This window comes from Centrocercus urophasianus, unplaced genomic scaffold (genome assembly GCF_019232065.1).
Source record: "Centrocercus urophasianus isolate 14NV4802_14NV808 unplaced genomic scaffold, USGS_Curo_1.0 seq_2, whole genome shotgun sequence".
Lineage (NCBI taxonomy): Eukaryota > Metazoa > Chordata > Aves > Galliformes > Phasianidae > Centrocercus > Centrocercus urophasianus.
Window position 1 is genome coordinate 3,062,423 of NW_024884755.1, and position 18,506 is coordinate 3,080,928.

The 18,506-nt window shown below is 38.6% G+C and overlaps 1 protein-coding gene across 15 annotated transcripts in view; it reads left to right on the forward strand.

Moving 5' to 3' along the window:
* Positions 1 to 15,709, forward strand: part of TOX3 (TOX high mobility group box family member 3) — a 238,701-nt gene extending 222,992 nt beyond the window's left edge. For all 15 annotated transcript variants that reach the window (XM_042821635.1, XM_042821637.1, XM_042821638.1 and 12 more), the window contains 4 exons: positions 8,399 to 8,668; positions 9,971 to 10,198; positions 11,395 to 11,475; positions 13,987 to 15,709. In XM_042821635.1, the coding sequence (XP_042677569.1) occupies positions 8,399 to 8,668; positions 9,971 to 10,198; positions 11,395 to 11,475; positions 13,987 to 14,730 (1,323 nt within the window). In that variant the 3' untranslated portion in view covers positions 14,731 to 15,709. The remainder of the gene's footprint in view (positions 1 to 8,398; positions 8,669 to 9,970; positions 10,199 to 11,394; positions 11,476 to 13,986) is intronic.
* The last annotated feature ends 2,797 nt before the right edge of the window (positions 15,710 to 18,506 follow it).

Genomic DNA, 18,506 nt, shown 5'->3' on the forward strand with positions numbered 1-18,506 from the left:
TAACAGAATATGTTGAGAATAAAAGCTAAAGTAGATACTTTAGAATTGGCACAAGACAGCTATTTCTCTACTCACCTGCATACCTCTAATTTATGTTTAATTTCCCTTTAAAGAGAAACTACTTTGTAAATCTCTCTTTTAATATTCCATCTGTAATCTTATATTTAGAGAGTATGGAGTAGGTTTGCAATTAACGCAGTGTTATAACAACATTGTTTAATGTGTTGCTGATGAAGCAGTTGTTTCATGGGTCATTAGTGTGTTTAACGCCTGGAACAGTCTATTAAAACAAGCCCTTGTTATTGCTATGAACATGTTTATTGTCATCTTTAGTACAAAACATACAACTAATTTTGAAATGTTAAAATTATTCATAGGAATAGCAACTATTCTTACTACAAAGAGGGATTATCTTCAGAGTATTCTTATCTGTATTTCTCCTTTGAAAAAGGGTGGACTACTAAACTCAGGTTTCATATCAACAGTGTTAATCTGGTTCATGTTGGACATTTCCATCATAAATGGCAGCTGTTACCATTGCTGTTGTTAATAATTTGTGGTAACAGGGAAAAAATAATCTCAAAACTAAGTAAACACAAATGAAGGAATGTTCTTATGGTTCTAATTGGTGACATTTGGTCAAATACAGAACCTTTCTAGTGGTGGCTGATGCTTTGTGAAATTGGATCTTTAGGACTCATTTAGGATTTTGCAGCTTGGTGCCTGTTGTCAGGCAGGCACTGGGACAGGCTTGTTTCTGCTGCAGATCTGAGCTGTGGGCATTGCTGATGGGCTTTCAAGTCTGTATTTATTTATTTAGTGTATAGTTAAATATTTTATATCTAATAGTGTAGTTGTACATTTTTAGTTTCAGAGAGCATGTGTGTCCACTTTACGGCAGTGGGCTTGCAACCCTAGAGGCCACAGGCAGCAGTGGCTTCTGTACAGAAACTATTACTTCAGTGTGATACGAAGGCAGCGTAGCCTGATGGTATACTGAATAATGGAGTTTTTAATAGTGTGTAGATTCTTATGTCCTCAATGACATTGTAATGCTCAGAGCAGATAATATAGTCACTGCTCTGTGAGACGTGCTCTTCTCTCCTTTCTCATTGATAGGGAGACAATAGGCCATCTGTTAATGAGCTGTTATGGTTGGAGAAGGAAACGTATTCTGGCACTCTTTTCAGAAGTTGGTAATTCAGAGCAGAACAGAATCTTTAGCTGAATCTTTATTCATAGTCTATTGGTCAGCATGAACTATTTCCATGTCCTGGTAACCACAAGAGAGGACCTGCCTGTAGGAAACAGTGGCAGCTGTTGATGAAGACACCTATCTGAACAGCTTGTATTGCTGGGGCTAGGAGAAAACAATAATCTTGCAAATAGATTGTTATCTACATAGATGCACAAAGGACTTCCACATGGAGAAAGAAAAAAAAAAAAGTGAATACAGGGAAAGAAAGACTGTGACTGTTATATATTAATAATGCCATCAACTGCAGAAGGTATTGGGAGGTACCATATGAGTACATGGAAGGTGCTATGCTTCCCCAGATGCTGTCAGGAACTGGAACAGAAGCTGAGCATGTGATAAGAAGTGTATTCAGAAGGTCTGCAGACACAAATGACTATGGACATCAGCTGAATGTTAAGCCTAGACCATGGCTTTGATCTATTCTGCCTCCTGCATTTAAAATCCAGTGTGAGCAAACACTTATCTCTGCATTGTAATGTCAGCCAGATGAGGCAGATATTGAAGCTGGTATGTGTGTGTTTTACATGGCCAGAAGCTTTGTTGGGACCAGCCACTCTCATGCTTGCTCTCATGCTCCCTTTAAAGGAAAATTTCCTTTAAAATTCCTCCTGTTCTCAGCCCTTACCACCTGTGTTTTCTCTTGGGCAGCTGAATCAATGCTCAGCTTCCGCCTCAAATTCTCAAGCTATAGGGAAATACAAAGTGTCTGTAGAATTTTGTGTTACTAGGTAGCTGAAAAAAAAATTTGATTCTGGTAATATGAAAGATAATGAGACCTACTTTTATGATGCACTTTAAAAGAAAAACAAAAACAAAACCCAACAAACAGATATCAACAAAATTACGGAGACAAAAGCAAAACACCCCAGTGCATAGCTACCACTGCTTGCAGCAATTGTTTGACAAACAAATGCCATGTTACACCCAATTCTGTTCCCCCCTGCCAAGTTCCCCACACAATTTGTGTTACCTCTGGTAATGTCTGTCGGTTGTCATGCTTTCTTGCAGTCTCTTTCCATGTTGCATGGTGCATAATAAGGACCTTTGAAGTCTGCCTTTGATTTGGAAGCTGAAGCACCTGGAGCTGCAGAGGTTGTAACAAAACTGCTAACAGCACTTATCTGACACTGTGCTGCTTCATTTGAACTATCTGGTGTTTGTTTGCAATTGCCTTCTCTGTTTGCAAACAGAGCAGATCTAAGCTTGTACTGCTAATTTGGATAGAAGCTTCTCGTGCCAACATACTGATCAGTGATCTGTGATCTGAGTTACACGTATTGAGAGCATGCTGTTGGATTCCTTGTCCAAAAGAAGTGTGTTCTAGTATGGTTTAAAGCATGGTAGGTATTTAGGGGAAAAATGAGTGGCATATCTGTTTTTAAAAGCATCTGCAAGATGGTGTAAAACCTAAATGGTAAACAAGTTGTGAAGTAGAAGATGCTAAAGCATCAGTAGTGGACATTGTGGATGGTCTGGGCTACAGGAAGCCCATGATTGTGTCCATCTGCATGAGCCGAGGCAGTTACAGAGCAGAAGACTTAATGTGCAGTTGAGGCCAACAGGAAGTCTGGCACCTTCACCCACCTTGGGATGGCAAGAGGAATGTGCCAAGCCTTTCAGACAACTGGAGTTTGACAGGAAAGGAGATGATTAAGAGCAAGGTTCCCAAGCCATAAAGGCTTCATGCTAGGCTGGTTGGATGACCTGCTGGAGCATTTCAGAGAAAGCTCTTCTATCACTTGGTTTGGCTGCTGGTGCCTGCAGAGGCCCAGAGGCAGGGTTAGCATGGTGGATCCCTGGGCACCTACCACATCTCTGTGGTGCTGGCCAAAGTGTGCTCCTACTGCTGCTCCCCAGGTGTTGTCCATGAAAGAAATAACTTGAACTTGTGATTCAGATCTCTCTCACAGCTGGAACAAATGGTGGCCATGAGATAGTCTTGGCAAACCTGGTCACAGGTCAGACCTGAAAGAGAAGCTTGGGAGGGGTGCAAAATTAGGGGATGGTAGGTCAGAAGGATTCAGAGAACACATGATAAGTTAATTTGGAGGTGGTAGCCGATTTTGTCCTATAGTGAGAGTTGAATTTCCAGAAAGATGAATTTCTACAGACATCTGAGACTGTCAAAAGAAAAGGAGATAGTTGCTCAGTTTTGAGGAATAAATCAGTGGACCTTTGTGTTATTCCTTTTTCATTCCACGTATCCCTTCTCTTGGCTTTGTGTTTTTTTCTGTGTAAATGGAAAACAGAAATTTCTGATGTACTGGGACTAGGGAAGCACATAGGCTGGGAGATTGCTTACTCTTCATGTCTTTCAGGCAGCAGAATGTGCATAAGCCTTCTGTCACCAACCAATCTTTTAGATCCATCTGCAGACATTTTTTTCTGAACTGACACGTACTGATTGTTGTTGTAGCATTTATTTGGGAATTAAATTAGGTAAGGTTTACTTTACTACAGAGGCATGGAGGAAAACATGGGGGTTTTGTCAGTGCTAGAGAAAAGAAGCTGCTGCTTGTAGAGGATCTCCTGATAACTGGTTTGACAGATCATTACCGATTGCAGCAGCTGAAGAGAGGAGAGGTAGGATGCTTCTTCAGTGGTGGCAGTACCGAGTGCAACTATTTTATATTCTATTAAGTAAGGATTTAATCTCTGACAGAGAAAAGCATCCTGTTAGTTTGATTTGTTTTGATTGGCAGTGAATTCCAAACTTCTAAAGATTTAGATTAATGGATTCTTTTATCTCTATTTTACTTGCGGAGGAAAAGAGTATTGAGGATTTCTTATAGAGATATGCTTACTTGCCCATAAGTAACAGGAGTAATTTAGAGACAGGGACAACTGAGGATTCCACTCTTCATATTGCAGTGCATTTGCTTCAACTTGAATTTATCCTTTAAAATATTACATCAGCTTATGTTACACTGACAGTGACAAATTCCTGAGGCAAAAGAATACATAATGTTTTAAGTCAACTTCCAAAACCAGGGCACGGTGAGCGTAAACATAAATGTTAGCTTTTGCATAGTTCTTTTTGTTGGCAGATTTACCACAGTCTTAGCCATGTCCCTTAACAAAAGGGTTCAAGCAGTAGTATAGGGTCAGATCCTAGGCTTATGTCTCCTTGTAGGCACTTCCCTAGACTCAATCTTGATGCAGCTGGGAAGAATCTTGGTGTTGCTTGTTTACATGATTGAATATTATAGGCTTTGATTTTAATCGTCAGTATTACTCAAAATATTCTAATATTGTCTGCAAATGATGCTCAAATTGCCAGGTGGAAGTTAGGATATCTCTAGAGGTCATGGCTGGCTACTGTTTGTTTATCAAAATAAGCACTAACTATATTACTTACTGAGTGCCTAATGACTTCATATCAGAAGAATAATCTTTTATTGCCATAATTTACCCTAGTACTCAATGGTATGCATCTCTTTGGCTGGATTGTTGCAAAACACCTTTACTAGTATACACAGTATAAATTAAAGTGTTGGAGTTTATACTTTTTTTTTTTTAATCCCATTATTCTGTTTGCTTTCCATTGGCTGCTGAGCTACTGATTTCTATCAAACTTTGAAAACTTAATACTTCTATGAATCAAAATAAAATAGGCTATGTAGTTGGCATGTGCCATGTGCCATGTTCTTTGGTATGACTTCTAAAAATGACTAAATAGGACTTCTTTTGGAATGACCAAATAAATGAGAGAAGTTGAGAGTAGGGTAGATGGATATCCTCATGCCTTTGATGATATTTTTTGCACATCAAATGCTGCAAGTCTTCACAATGGCTACTATTGCATGTATGCAGCTGTGATAGAAAAGATTGATATACCTATGCATAGTCTCATTCATGTAGGATTACAGCAGAAATCTGAAATTGTCATTGGAATCACAAATGTAATTTCTCCTTTGTGTTCCTTTTCACCCATTATGTCCTTGTTTGCTTGTTAAGCTGAGTAAACAAGAAGTTGAGTATTGTCTGGCTTTATGTGAAAACCACCAGGCCTGCCTAACTTCAGTTTAAAACAATAAAGCAGATTAAGCTCACTCAACACTTGATTCTGTTCTCTCAAGAAGCTCATGAATTTTTTTAAGCACTGATCTGTCATTTCTGCATTATACTATGAAAATCCTAAATGCATATAATACTTACATATCCCTTCTACTTCTAGTTAAGCTTATGTAAGAAAAGAGCACGCAATATTCTCTAAAATGTTCACAACATTCTTGGTGGATTATTTTGAATGCACAAGCTTTGCCTTTTCAGTTTTCAATTTTCACATGGTAATGTAATTAGGGTGTCTTGCAGATGCTTTAGTACAATTGTACTTCCATTTGTACCCTTGGTATGTTTTTGGTGTTAAACATTTATTTGCTAAACATTTCATGAATAATGAAATGCTGATCTTTTTGGTTCAATACTGGTCATTGTAATAGAAGAAAAAAACAAGGGTTGAGAAAATTGATGGAAAACTTGTGGACTTGATTATATATTCCTCTTCAGATAGATTTTGCTTACTCAGAGTTTCTATACAAATGCTATGAACCTCAGTGTTACTATTGACTATCTCCCCTGGCTTCTTGCTAGGCACCAAACCTCAGTACAAGAAGACTTGTGCTTCCTTGTCTGAAAGCTCTTCTGTATGTTCCAGGGGGCTATAGAGGCCCACCACAGCCACAAAATAAAAACAAAATTCCTATTCTTTTCATTGTGATTTTTTTTTTTTTTGAGATGTGATTAACCAAAGAACTTTAATTCAAAATGCAGAAAAAAGATTGCTAATATTTATAGTATGCACATAGATGTAAATGAGAAGAGATCGGAAATGATATTATTATTTTTTTTTCATATACATATAGTAGGTTTTACCTGTGCTAGGTAGTCATTTACAAAATATTGTTGTTTCTATTTCTAACTTCTGGTGAAGTTTTTAAATATTTAAGAAGTAGCTTACAAATTAGGAAAAGAGATAGAAAAAGAAAAATGGGAATTAAACAAAACAAACACAGAAGCATCAAATTGTCTCAGAAGGGGCATTTAAGAATTCATGGGCTTGTGTATAAAATTAGATTCTGGGTCAGTACAAGTCAAGAGAATTTAGTCTCAGTAAAATCATAGATGCAACCAAAATGACAAGACTTGGAGTAAACCACTTGTAACCCGTGTCGTCATATTTTGTTGCCTTGGTGTAAAGGCCAAAAAGGCCTGTTTTGTATAACAATAGAGAGCAAAGGCCTTTTAGGCATAGAGCACCATTATGAAAGAGCTGCATGCAAAATGTTGAAGTTGATTTTTATGAAAGTAATTGTGATGATCTCGACCTTTGCTTTAACAACACTTTTTTCTTAATGCAATAAAGCAATGTCTGTAAACTAGAAAGGAACGGGCTAATATGCAGAAAGTGATATCCTTTTAAAAAGACTTTGAATGACTTCCAGATGCCGCTGTCAATACAATTTTGAATCAAAATGACCCTCTAGTTAACGGTAGTAAATTTTCACAGAAAGGTGCCCTGAAGCAAGTGGGTATTTCAGCCAGTAAGTCTGATGTTTTGATCTTTCTATATCAGTGCTCCACTATTGGCACAGGCATTCATCTCTGAGGAACTATGCTCCTTTGCTGAAAATATTAAAAGCTTCTGAAGTAGGAATAGTAATGTGTTGCAGTATGGATGATGAACTATGCTGGCATCTTCTTGGTAGGCAGGGGAAAATGAGGATGAGGCCCAGTAGAGCACCTTGGAGCATGAACATGCACAGTTAACTTCATCTGTACAGGACCCAGGGGAGACAATATGTGGATGAGGCAGGGCATGCATCTTCCTTTACAAATGCACTGCATCTCTGTGCTGCATGGGGCCGGGCTAGGAGGTGTTCAGGAGCACTGAGCCCACTGCCTCTGCTGGGGCATGAGCAAGAAGAAAGTCACTCAGGACAATCCTCAATGCTGATGCAGGTTTTTGAGCACTTCAGATAAAATCTGAGTGCCCTGGAAAAGTCACAGTGCTTCATGGAGCTCAGAAGGGCCCCTGTGCTGGACTTCGAGCATTGCAATTCTCTTCTACGGTATTTCACCAAGGATCATTGTACCTGATGCTGATTGCAATGTGGGTTATTAATAACAAAAGTTTTCAAAATCTATTGCATTTCCTATGCTTCTGACTGTTTGAACAACGGGTATAGATTGGCCAAGTTGCTCAATCAATTTGTGAGCTAATTATTCTCCCCACTTTCTGACTGGTTTAAAAATCTTCTTTTCTGTTTAAATGTTCTTTAAGTGTCTATTGATCTTTGTGTGGTTAAAAATAACAAAACCAAGTCGTTTGTAGTCAGATTCCAGTTGACTTCTACCTTTGGGGTCTGACTTCATTTTGTTTACAACTGTGATAAGTGTTGTGTAGATGGAGAAGATGACTTAGTTTTAGCCCTCAAGAAACAGCAGAGACAAAAACATGCAAGCACTTAAGTTTCTGAGGCATGAAGTGCAAGAAAATAAAGTGGGTGTGCTACTTCCACGTGTGTTTGATTGTTGGATTAAAGATAAAAATGTATACTTCTGTGTGGTGCTGGCAAAAAGGGGTTTTTAGGAGTGATTAGGATTACTCGAACGGTTCTCCAGTGTGCTGCTGTGTCTGCACTTGAGATGTGGCAGGGCAACGTTCTTGGTCTGAAGGGGATTTGGAAGTTACTTTAAAGAGAGTTGTTTTATACCTACTACTGTTACTCGTAACAGCTATGAATAATTGAATGTCAGAGGAAGATGCTTTTTCTCTCTCTTCTCCCTCCCCATTTTGTTTGCTTTCTGCATTTGACAGCAGTTTCTCTCTACTCTGCTGCAATGTTTTCCCTGTATCATCAGACAGGCGGTTGTTTATGTGGATATTTGCATAGCATCAAGAGAAAAAAAAATTACTTTAAAATAAGGAAATAAAAAAATTTATTACCCAAGAAAATCCAGCAAAGGGGAGAAGCAAAGTCTGAGACCAGTACTGTAAATGTTGCTGTGTTCGGTTTATTGATCTGTTGAAAAGAAACCAAACAAAATGAAAGTTGACAGTGTCAGTTCTGTGAGCCAGTGAAAATGATTTGCTAATGCTGTATGATCACTGCTAATAACTGTTTCACTCTCTTTTAGGATCAGAGTCACACCCAAGTTTCGCAGTACCGCCAAGACCACTCTTTGATTATGAGATCCATTGTCCACATGACGGATGCTGCTCACTCGGGAATTATGACTCCCTCTCAGCTCACCACCATTAACCAGTCCCAGCTAAGTGCACAGCTGGGGCTAAATCTGGGAGGCACCAACATGCCACACACTTCTCCCTCCCCTCCTGCCAGTAAATCAGCCACTCCTTCCCCCTCCAGCTCGATAAATGAAGAAGATGCAGATGAATCAAATAGAGTAAGTTAATCCATGCATTGCAGTGAGTAAGCTTTACATGGCTATATAGTGTGTTTTCATTAATGTGGCAGTACTGTCTCAGCTGCCAAGTGATCATACAAAATATGTATGCTTTAACACACGGTCAGCTATGTCATTTATTTACCGTTTAGCTTCTGATTTAGGAGGCTTTCATGATACCTCCATAATAGATGCTAAAATATACATATCCATTCATATATTTTCAGTTGAATACATTCATGGTTCATTTTAGGTTTTATAGATCTGGTGAATCTCTTTACTCCTCAACTTTGGGAATTTTTTCATTTTGATATTCTCTGGAGTCATTTAAAATACAGATGCATTTAGACAAAAATAAAATAAACTTTCTTCTGTCTGAAAGCTTACTTAATTTACAGTTTGCTTTAAATTAACCTGTTACAAAAGGAAAATGTTATAGCACTACACATACAGTGCTAATTCAGACTGCTTGATGAAAGATTTTCTCATTAGCTTAATGGAAATTGTATATATGGAAAGACGATTCCATTCAGCATTCTTAAAATATCAAAGTTAAACAATGACAATAGAAATGTAGTTAGAGCCACTCAACGTGGCAGCCCTTGTTGCCACAATCTGTGTGTAGTCCAGAGGAAGGTATGGGGCATGAGGAGTATATGAGGATTGGAGATACTGGCAGTCCTTGAAGTGCTGATCTAAAGGTTTCCCCTTTAAGGTGGTAGGAGATGTAGGTGTAGGATGCTGCTGTGTGGGCACCTGACCCCACGTGAGAAGCCTTGGAAGAGGGTGTTGGGCACAGGGTGGTCCATTGTGCTTGAATAGATACTGCAGAACTGCTGCTGCCCTGACCCATGTCTAAGCTGGCAGCCTAAGTCTGGGAATCAGGGAATGCCTCCAAGCTCTTCTCTTTTGAGTCTCTACTGCCGAAATTGCGTTTTAATGGAGAAACATAGATCACCTGCTCAAAGTACACTATAGATTGAATACATGTATACGTAAATATTAAATTGAAATTTGTTATGGTGCAGATTTTGAGGTCAGGCTTCTAGGAATGATTCTGAGCCATGCTTACAGTGAGTGGTAATAATTTTGGTATTTAGTTCCAGTGGTTCTGATAAGAATGACTGAGAATAAGTGCTATTTGGTGGGACAAAGACCCACATAACAGGAGTATCCAAAATGTTGCCTACATAGAAATTTTTATCCATTTATTAATAAGCCAGACTGACAATAATTATTCAGAATTCCTCTGACTTCCATTTCATGTGTATGTGGACTGTTCCTGTTACTACTGTTTCTTAGGCTACTGGAGAAAAAAGAGCTGCCCCAGATTCTGGCAAGAAGCCGAAAACTCCAAAGAAGAAGAAAAAGAAAGATCCCAATGAGCCACAAAAGCCAGTGTCAGCATATGCCCTTTTCTTCAGGGATACACAAGCTGCAATTAAAGGGCAGAACCCAAATGCTACGTTTGGAGAGGTTTCAAAAATAGTGGCATCTATGTGGGACAGTTTAGGAGAAGAACAAAAACAGGTAAAAAATGGATGGAGGGTTATCTCACTAGAAGTAAAATAGTTATTGCTTGTAAAAAATCCTCCTATCTCGGTGCTGAGCACACTGCTTGCTGATGTAGACCTCTTGCTCTGCAGAGCTCCATTGATTTTTGAACTTGCTGAAAATCTGGCATCTAAAAAGCATTTTGTTATAGGAGTCAGTAGATCGTATTCAGTAACTGTCTTTAAATTTTAAAGGGCACTTTGTAAAAAGCTCAAGTGATACTGTCCTGGAGTCTTGCTTGAGACCACCTTTTGATGATTCTCATTTCAAAGCTCTTATTTCCTATTAATCGGAAGTTAGAATAGAAAAGGGGAAGGTACAACACATTTACCATTTCCTTTGATCTGCCTTATGAATTTGTTACAAAGCGTGTTGATTTTAAACCTTTGAAGCCAATCCTCTGTGCCTCATTACAATGTTGTGTGTGAAATGTTATCTCCAACTCAAAATTGGTACAGTTTTGATGATGATGAGTTTTGTTCTTCCTTGAGGGTTATTCTTCTTGCTATACACATGTAACTCTTACGCATAGATAGGAAAAAAAATCCTCTGGGGCTCTTTGCCTGTTGATGCACCGTGCAGCTCCCAGTCACACTTAGCAGTCTGACAGATGATGATATCTCACAGACGATGATCATGATTGAAGGATGATCTTTATATGTAGTGCTGATTAGAAATACAGATTGATTCACTTTTTGTTTAACTGTTCTACTGAAGCTCTGTGGGATTCTCTAATACTGACTTTGGGGAAAGTGAATTGTCAAAACTCTGTGAACCACATTTTCCTTTTTTTTTTTTTTTTTTTTTTGGCTGCTTTGTACTACTTCAGATACTTTTCAGCACGTGAAATACTCAGTGTCAGTAAAATATCATTTTCTAGGAAGATGCAGTGTGCATAGCTGGTCTTGTCAAACAGTTGGCTACTCTAGCAGTTTTTTTCCTATGTGATAAATGGACTTACGTTGTGGTGACATTCCAGCAAGTGGACCTGAAAGTCTGTGGCCACCTGCAGGAATATTTAAAACTTCCAGGGAAGAAAAAGCCCTCATGAAGTAAAAGTGTTTTCGGATTGTTGATCTGAGCTTTTGATTTTGTTGCAAGGGATTCTGAGAGCATTCTGGCAAAAACTTCTTAATAATTGAAGTTGGTGAAATTGTGGTCTCTTTTAATAGGTATATAAAAGAAAAACAGAAGCTGCCAAAAAAGAATACCTAAAGGCACTTGCAGCCTATAGAGCAAGCCTTGTTTCCAAGGTAAGCCTGATAATGCTTTCTGCATAATGCAAGTTAGTTTTTGGCAATGTTTTCCTTAATAATGGGGGTAGGAGTGCGGAGTAATGCAAAACAAAAGTAGAATGCTAAGATTTCTGTAATGCAATTCTAAAAGATGTGCTGCTGCTTGAACCCTGTGTGGCCTCTGCAAAGAAATTTCATCTCTTTAATGGCACTGTAATGATTACCAAACAAGAACTTTGTAAGTGCGTACATCTTCCATTATCCTGGGAAGCAAAATAATGCACTTCACTACAGAAGTAAAATTCAGTCATGAAAAATATGCCGACCTTTTGACATTAACATTTACAAGCTATTTGCAGAATTGTTTTTTGTTTTTTTGCTGTTGGGTTTTTGTTTTTTTTCCCTTTTCCTCAAGTGATTCTTCCCAAAAGACAGACTTGTTTTGCATGGGCTTGAAGAGCTGTTATTGTGTGGCAAAGCTTAAGTATTTCTTGCAGGTGAGGGGGAAAAAATTTGTGTGGTGGCTCTGAATTTGGAGAATACTTCAAATGGACTGGCTGGCAGTGAGTCATGTTGAGTATCAGAGCAGATCCCTACTTAGTATGAAACGCATGTGAAGAAAATAAAGCTTTGGTCTCAGATTTGAGAATTCACCTTTTTAACTGATAGCGTGAGGCTGATTGTATATCTGCTGTCTCTGGACACTACAAATGGAAACAGGATTCTAATACATGTGTGAAAATCAAGGCAGTCATTTCTCTAATAACATTTCTTAAAGACCAAATACAAAAATGCCCTTGATCACAGGAAAGCAACAGCAACTGATGATATCTAGTTCCTGAGAATGCTTATTTAAATGTACCACTACAGAGCATTAGGAAGTAGCACAGAAAGGTGCTGCATATTTTAATTAGTGCTTAGAAATACAACAGAAATTAGACACATGCATTCTTGAAATTCTTGAAAGAAGATTTCCTTGTGTTATGAAACCGTGTTTTTCTGTTGTCTCTAGGACTTAGATAATATTCTCAGTCTTTAATATCATCATGCTAAGTTCAATGGCAGCAGCAATTCTAAATTGTTGCTTTGAGGGAATGTGTCTTGTCAGTCCTAAATTCCCTTTTCAAAAACAACAGAGATCATGTTTTCTGCCCTAATCAGTGGGACTTGTGCTGCTGAGTGACTTCTGAGAAGACTGTGAGTGGAAATTACACTCCATGTCCAGAATTCATCTCCACCAACCTTAAGATATCTTTGCTGTTGCTTTTCTGTCAAAGGTTGTTGTTGAGAGTAGATACAGAATAAGCACTTCTGAGGCAAGATTTGATGCATTCTAAGGTAAATGTCTAAAAAATATCTATTTATTGTATGGGATGAGAATTTTTCTCTCCATCACCTTAACAGAATTCTAGGCAACTATATTACATGTCTTATACAATGCAGATGTGTAAAACTATGCAAGATGATCCTACTTCTGATGCTTAATCATATCTAATTTAAACATACTCAGTATATTCAAACATACCTGATAAAACTATGTCTTCAAAGGCACCAGAAAGCCTCAGAATGAAGTTTTCCTGCAGGTATCTCTCATCAGAAAGCTCCTTGACAGTGGAATTAGGCAGGTTGTTCTAAGCAGGGAACCTGCTGATGTAGCCCTGCTGCTTCCAGTGATTCTGGGCTTCTGTCTTCACAATGCTCCCTTAGACTTCTTTCTGCTGAGAATATTTTGGACTTAATGCCTTAGAAGTGAAGAACTACAGTGAGCTAATATAAAAAGTTGTTTGATAAGTTTTGGTGCTTGTACAATACCTCTATGCCATCAGAAGTGATGTAGTGGGATATGCTTCTCCTCAGAACAGCGTTGGTTTTTTGTTTTGTTTTGTTTTGTTTTTTAACACATAAATAGAGACTGTTTTAGCTCTTTCAGCCAGGCGAAGTACTACAGATTTCTGATGTTGAACCAGGGCACAAGTTGATTTGTTGTCTAAGAATTGGAATCTAAGTAGGAGCTTGGAGGTACCTTGTACAGAGAGAGACAGAGGTGTAATGCAATGGACCAGCAACCTTTCTCAGACTGCTGATTGATGTTTCCCCATGGAAAACAGAGGATGAAAAAGTCTCTCAGAGTATTTGTGACTTTTCTTTCTATTTAAACAGTAACAAAGTTTTTTTTTATTAAGAACACAAGGTAACTTCAATTGATCAGGTCAAACTGAGCCAAGGTTCATAACATTTCTAAATATATATCAAACAGCTAGATTTAGGTACTGAGAGAGGATAAATAAGAACTGAGATAGTAAAAGTTCAGATTGGATGAAGAAAACAGGCAACTCAAGCGAGATTTTGATCTGCATTTCCTAAATAGACTATTATAATAATAGGACAAATTCTCTAGGGCAGACTTTCCACTGAGCAGCTCATGAGATTTGAGGGGGAAGGAACAGGTTTGGTGATTTTTTTAAGCTCAATATAGGATGATGTCTGCTTTTAGCAATACCTGTTCTTCAATTTCTTTTCCAAACATAGGCTGCTGCAGAGTCTGCTGAGGCCCAGACAATTCGTTCTGTGCAGCAAACATTGGCATCCACAAATTTGTCTTCTTCCCTTATTCTGAATACTTCTCTCTCTCAACATGCCACAGTATCGGCATCTCCTCAAACTCTTCAACAGTCCATTCCCAGAGCAATTGCTCCCAAACCTCTGACCATGAGACTGCCAATGAATCAGATTGTAGCTTCTGTTACCATTGCATCAAACATGCCGACAAACATTGCAGCTCCATTGATAAGTTCTATGGGAACAAACATGGTGGCAACACCGTCTTCATCTCAAGTAAGTCCCTCCATGCAAAGCCAGCAGCACCAGATACAGCAGCTGCAGCAGCAACAGATGCAGCAGATGCAACAACAGCAGCTACATCAGCATCAAATGCATCAGCAGATACAACAACAAATGCAACAACAGCATTTTCAGCACCACATGCAACAACATTTGCAGCAGCAGCAGCAGCAGCATCTTCAGCAGCAAATTAACCAACAGCAAATGCAACAGCAGCTTCAGCACATACAGCTTCAGCAGATGCAGCAGCAGCAGATGCAGCATATGCAACACCAGTCACAGCCTTCTCCTCAGCAGCACTCGCCAGTAGCCTCTCAGATCACTTCTCCCATCCCTGCCATTGGGAGCCCTCAGCCAGCACCTCAGCAGCACCAGTCACAAATACAATCTCAGACACAGACTCAAGTATTATCACAGGTCAGTATTTTCTGAAGATAAATGATCTCACAGCATCGCTTTGTGTTGATGGAGGGGGTAGGGGTAAACCATATTTGGCTGAAAACTGTAAATTGTTGATGGTAGTTATGCAGGGATGCATAACAGATCAAATGATCCTCTAAAGTGTCTATTAGATAGGCAATAAAGAACTACAATGTAGCTGTGTATCATCTTTTAGCTGACTATAAATCATTTTGTTTAAAAAAAAAAAAAAAAGCTGTGCTCTCTTTCATGTGATGCCTTTTTAATTTATTTAAGCTTTACCTACAATATGTGAATCAAATGGCCTAATAAATACCTGAACCTTATGACTGCAACATGGCCTTTCAGAGTTACAGATTTCTCTAGAAGTGAATAATGCACTTCAAGGCAGTATGAACTCATGAAGCCCTTAAAGCACAGTTGTAACTACCTGTAAAATGATGATTGGATTTCATACAGTCATACTTTTATGACATGAGTTCGTTGATGGCATTTTTTCTCATGAAAAAAAAAATAGAGTATGTCACAGATTTTTGCCAAAGCTCTTAAATTTCTGTCCTAAATATCTTCAGAAAAGCAAAAGCAAGTAACTGAACTTCAATGTTTGATCCATCCTTTCACTTCATTCCTCCCGATAAACTTACCATACTTTGTAACAAAATATATATTGACAGTTACCCTATTACATTAATTCCAATTACAGAACAAATGTGAATATTATATTCTGTGTGGAAGTGATGAGTTTCAGATTTAATACACTGTATTTTTAAAAGGGAAATGCACTTAACTAAGGCTGTTATTACAAAAAGCTAAGATGAAAAATGCAAGAGTTTTTAATACGCTGTAAAACCAGTAGAATATTTAAAAGAAACTCCACGACCGAATAATCAATGTAAATATTTTCTTTAAAAGTTGTAACTTTTCATATCATGTGTTGTAAAGTTTTCATAAATGAGGCTTTAATGTAAACACTGGTAACATGAATTATTAATTGCTACATTGCTTATTGTGTTTTTATGCTGTTTTATACTTTTTTATGAGTTACGATAGCAGCAATTAAGTTGTTTGTATTTTGCTTATCTAAAATAAATGCTTTTATCTTGCTATAGAATAAACACATTTCAGTAAAACCGATGGGCCACAAGTCTTTGATAAGAAAAATAACCAAGAGAAATGTTTCCTTGCAGAACTGCTTTCTCTGGCACTTTATTCCACTTTCTGGATTTGAGTGTCTCAGCCATGCTGTGTAAATAGGTACTGGTCTGTGCAGCCAGCTCTGGTGTCTGTAAGTCCATGGCTGGAGGGGGGCATGCAGCTCCTCTGAGCAGGCTGTGGCTTTGAGGTGCGAGAGCAGGTGGTGCAGCGATGATGGTGCAGAGCGCTCATCCACCCCATGTTACGTCCATCGGTGGGAACGGGGTAAGGAGCCTGTCTTAGCCACTCAGGGATGCAAATAAGTACAGTTTGGGGTTTTCCTCGTGTCCTTGTGTTTTTGCTGTAAGCCCAACTGGTGTCCTGAGCCCATGAGCCCCTGGCTTGTCCCAGACTCTGGCTGGTGCTGAATGGTGCAAGCAGGGAGCAGTGGGTGTAGAGGAAGCTGTTTCACTGGAAATATTTGGAAACATTTGCATCCAACATGTTGGCAAGATATTAATGCTCTTTCTACATCTTTGCTCTTGATGGAGGAGAAAAACCCTTCCTTTCTTCTTTTCCATCCCTGCCTGCTATTGCTGTGTGCTGGGTGCAGCCTGACCACTATCCCCAGTTGTCTTGCATGATTAATTACAGCATCTGTCCTGTCAGGAGCTATAATGAAGAGGTCTTGATAAAAATTGCAAATTACCACTGGCAACAATCTTAAACTGCTTATGATAAAATGAAAATTAAAAACAGCAAGTGTCAAACCCGAGCAGAATCCTAATCCTGTCTCAGGCCGTGTCCATGGTTACCGACCAGGCCCCAAAACAAAAATAATGGGATATAGATCCCCCAAAAGTTGCAGCCAGACTTGAGGGAAAAGGTACTGTGCTGTGCGAGTTTATTAATAATGAATTCAGCTTTCAATATTTCACAGTCCTCAGGTACTCCGTTTATTATCTACAAATATTGAACAGCAAGAGATTCCAATTAGAAATTTATAGATTTCTTGGAGCAGAAAAAATCATGTATAAATTGAAGCATTTTGTAATAGGTGTTAGTTGACGGCTACCCATGCTCGTAATAGCCTTCGTGTGATATCTAATCGTGTCTGGGAGGGAGGGGGCTTATTTCAGGCACAAGAAAGCCTGTGTGCATTGGAAATGGCACAGCAGAGGCTGGTTGTGAAAGATGGTTTTGTGTCAGTTTTAACCAGTGTTACATAACAAAGAGGACCATTTTATAGTCTTTTTGAAACCTTTAGACAACTGTCTTCAGAAATAATTGCCAAACTGCATGTGACAGTAATTGTGTATTAGTTCTGTAATTGTCATTTTGAAGACCTATGAAGTATCGTTGGGAAAAATGTCACTAGTGATAAGAGTTAATTACAACTGAAGTCTGTTTTCAACTATTTGTGGTAAGAAGCAGGTGTTATTATACTCATTAAATGATTTCATAAATCCTGGGTTTTATCACATTTGATTAAGAGCTGCTGAACTACTGATGGTCAATTCCAGGGGAAAAAAAAAAAAAAAAGTTTTAATTGCCACAGCTAAAAGAATCAATCATCAAGCAGGACTGAAGACTTTAAATATCAAAATTTCAATCATGGAAAACTGGAGCATCCTCCTGCTTGCTACAAAATTATATTTTCCATTACCCGCAATAGCATATTGCAGAACATCTTGTGTTTCAAACTGTGCAAGTTGGAGTTCATATTCTCTACGTCTAAGTGAATAACTTCGCTGTCGTAGGTCACAAATAAAACTTAATTTAAATCACTTACTATGAAATTTATACAGGAAAAAATGCCTTAGCCATGATTTCAGTGTCATACATGTTTTAAAGACTGTTTTCTTCATATCGTTTACAAGTACTTAACTGCTCCCTTCTTTTCCCAAGGTTTCAGATGCTTTATCACCCCAGTTAACCACATTCTACTTTCACATTAACCCAGGTTGACACATGATGAAAGAACATAAGGAGGTTTAATTTTTAGCTGACACAGGGTCATTGGTTTCTAACTTGAAGAACAAAGGCTTTAAATACCTCTATGCAACATAATCTCAATTTTATTTTATCACCTGACCATTGTGGTTTGCGGGACAGATGGATTAAATATCTCAAGTTTAACCAGTAGTCTTGCACTGTCTCTTTTCAATGGGGATTGGACTTTTGAATGGCTCCTTTTCCATTTCTTACTTCATGGAGTATTTTTCAGCACTGGACTTCATTCTAACCTTTCCCTCCCCCCTTTGTTTGGCTTTTGTTTTGCAACAGCTGTTATTATCGTTTTTGGTCAGCTGTGATTGCTGGAGGCAAAATAGGACCAGATGGTGTTTTGCTATGCATGAATGGAGAGTTAGAGGAGTTTAGATTGAATAGGCCAAGTTTGAATGGTGTCTATGCACCACCTGCCCTCTTCAGCAGCAGCACACACATCATAGGAGCATGATCTGTCTCAGACCTACTAGAATTGGATGGGAATGGAGAGAGCCTTGTTGGATTTTCTCCATATTTATTGATCTTCCATGCACTAACAGCATAATGCAGTACACAGTCAATTTGAGTTAATTGGATATGACACAGCATGTACATGTAATCTATCACTGTAGTCTCTTGGTACGCTTTAGGTTTTGCTGCCACAG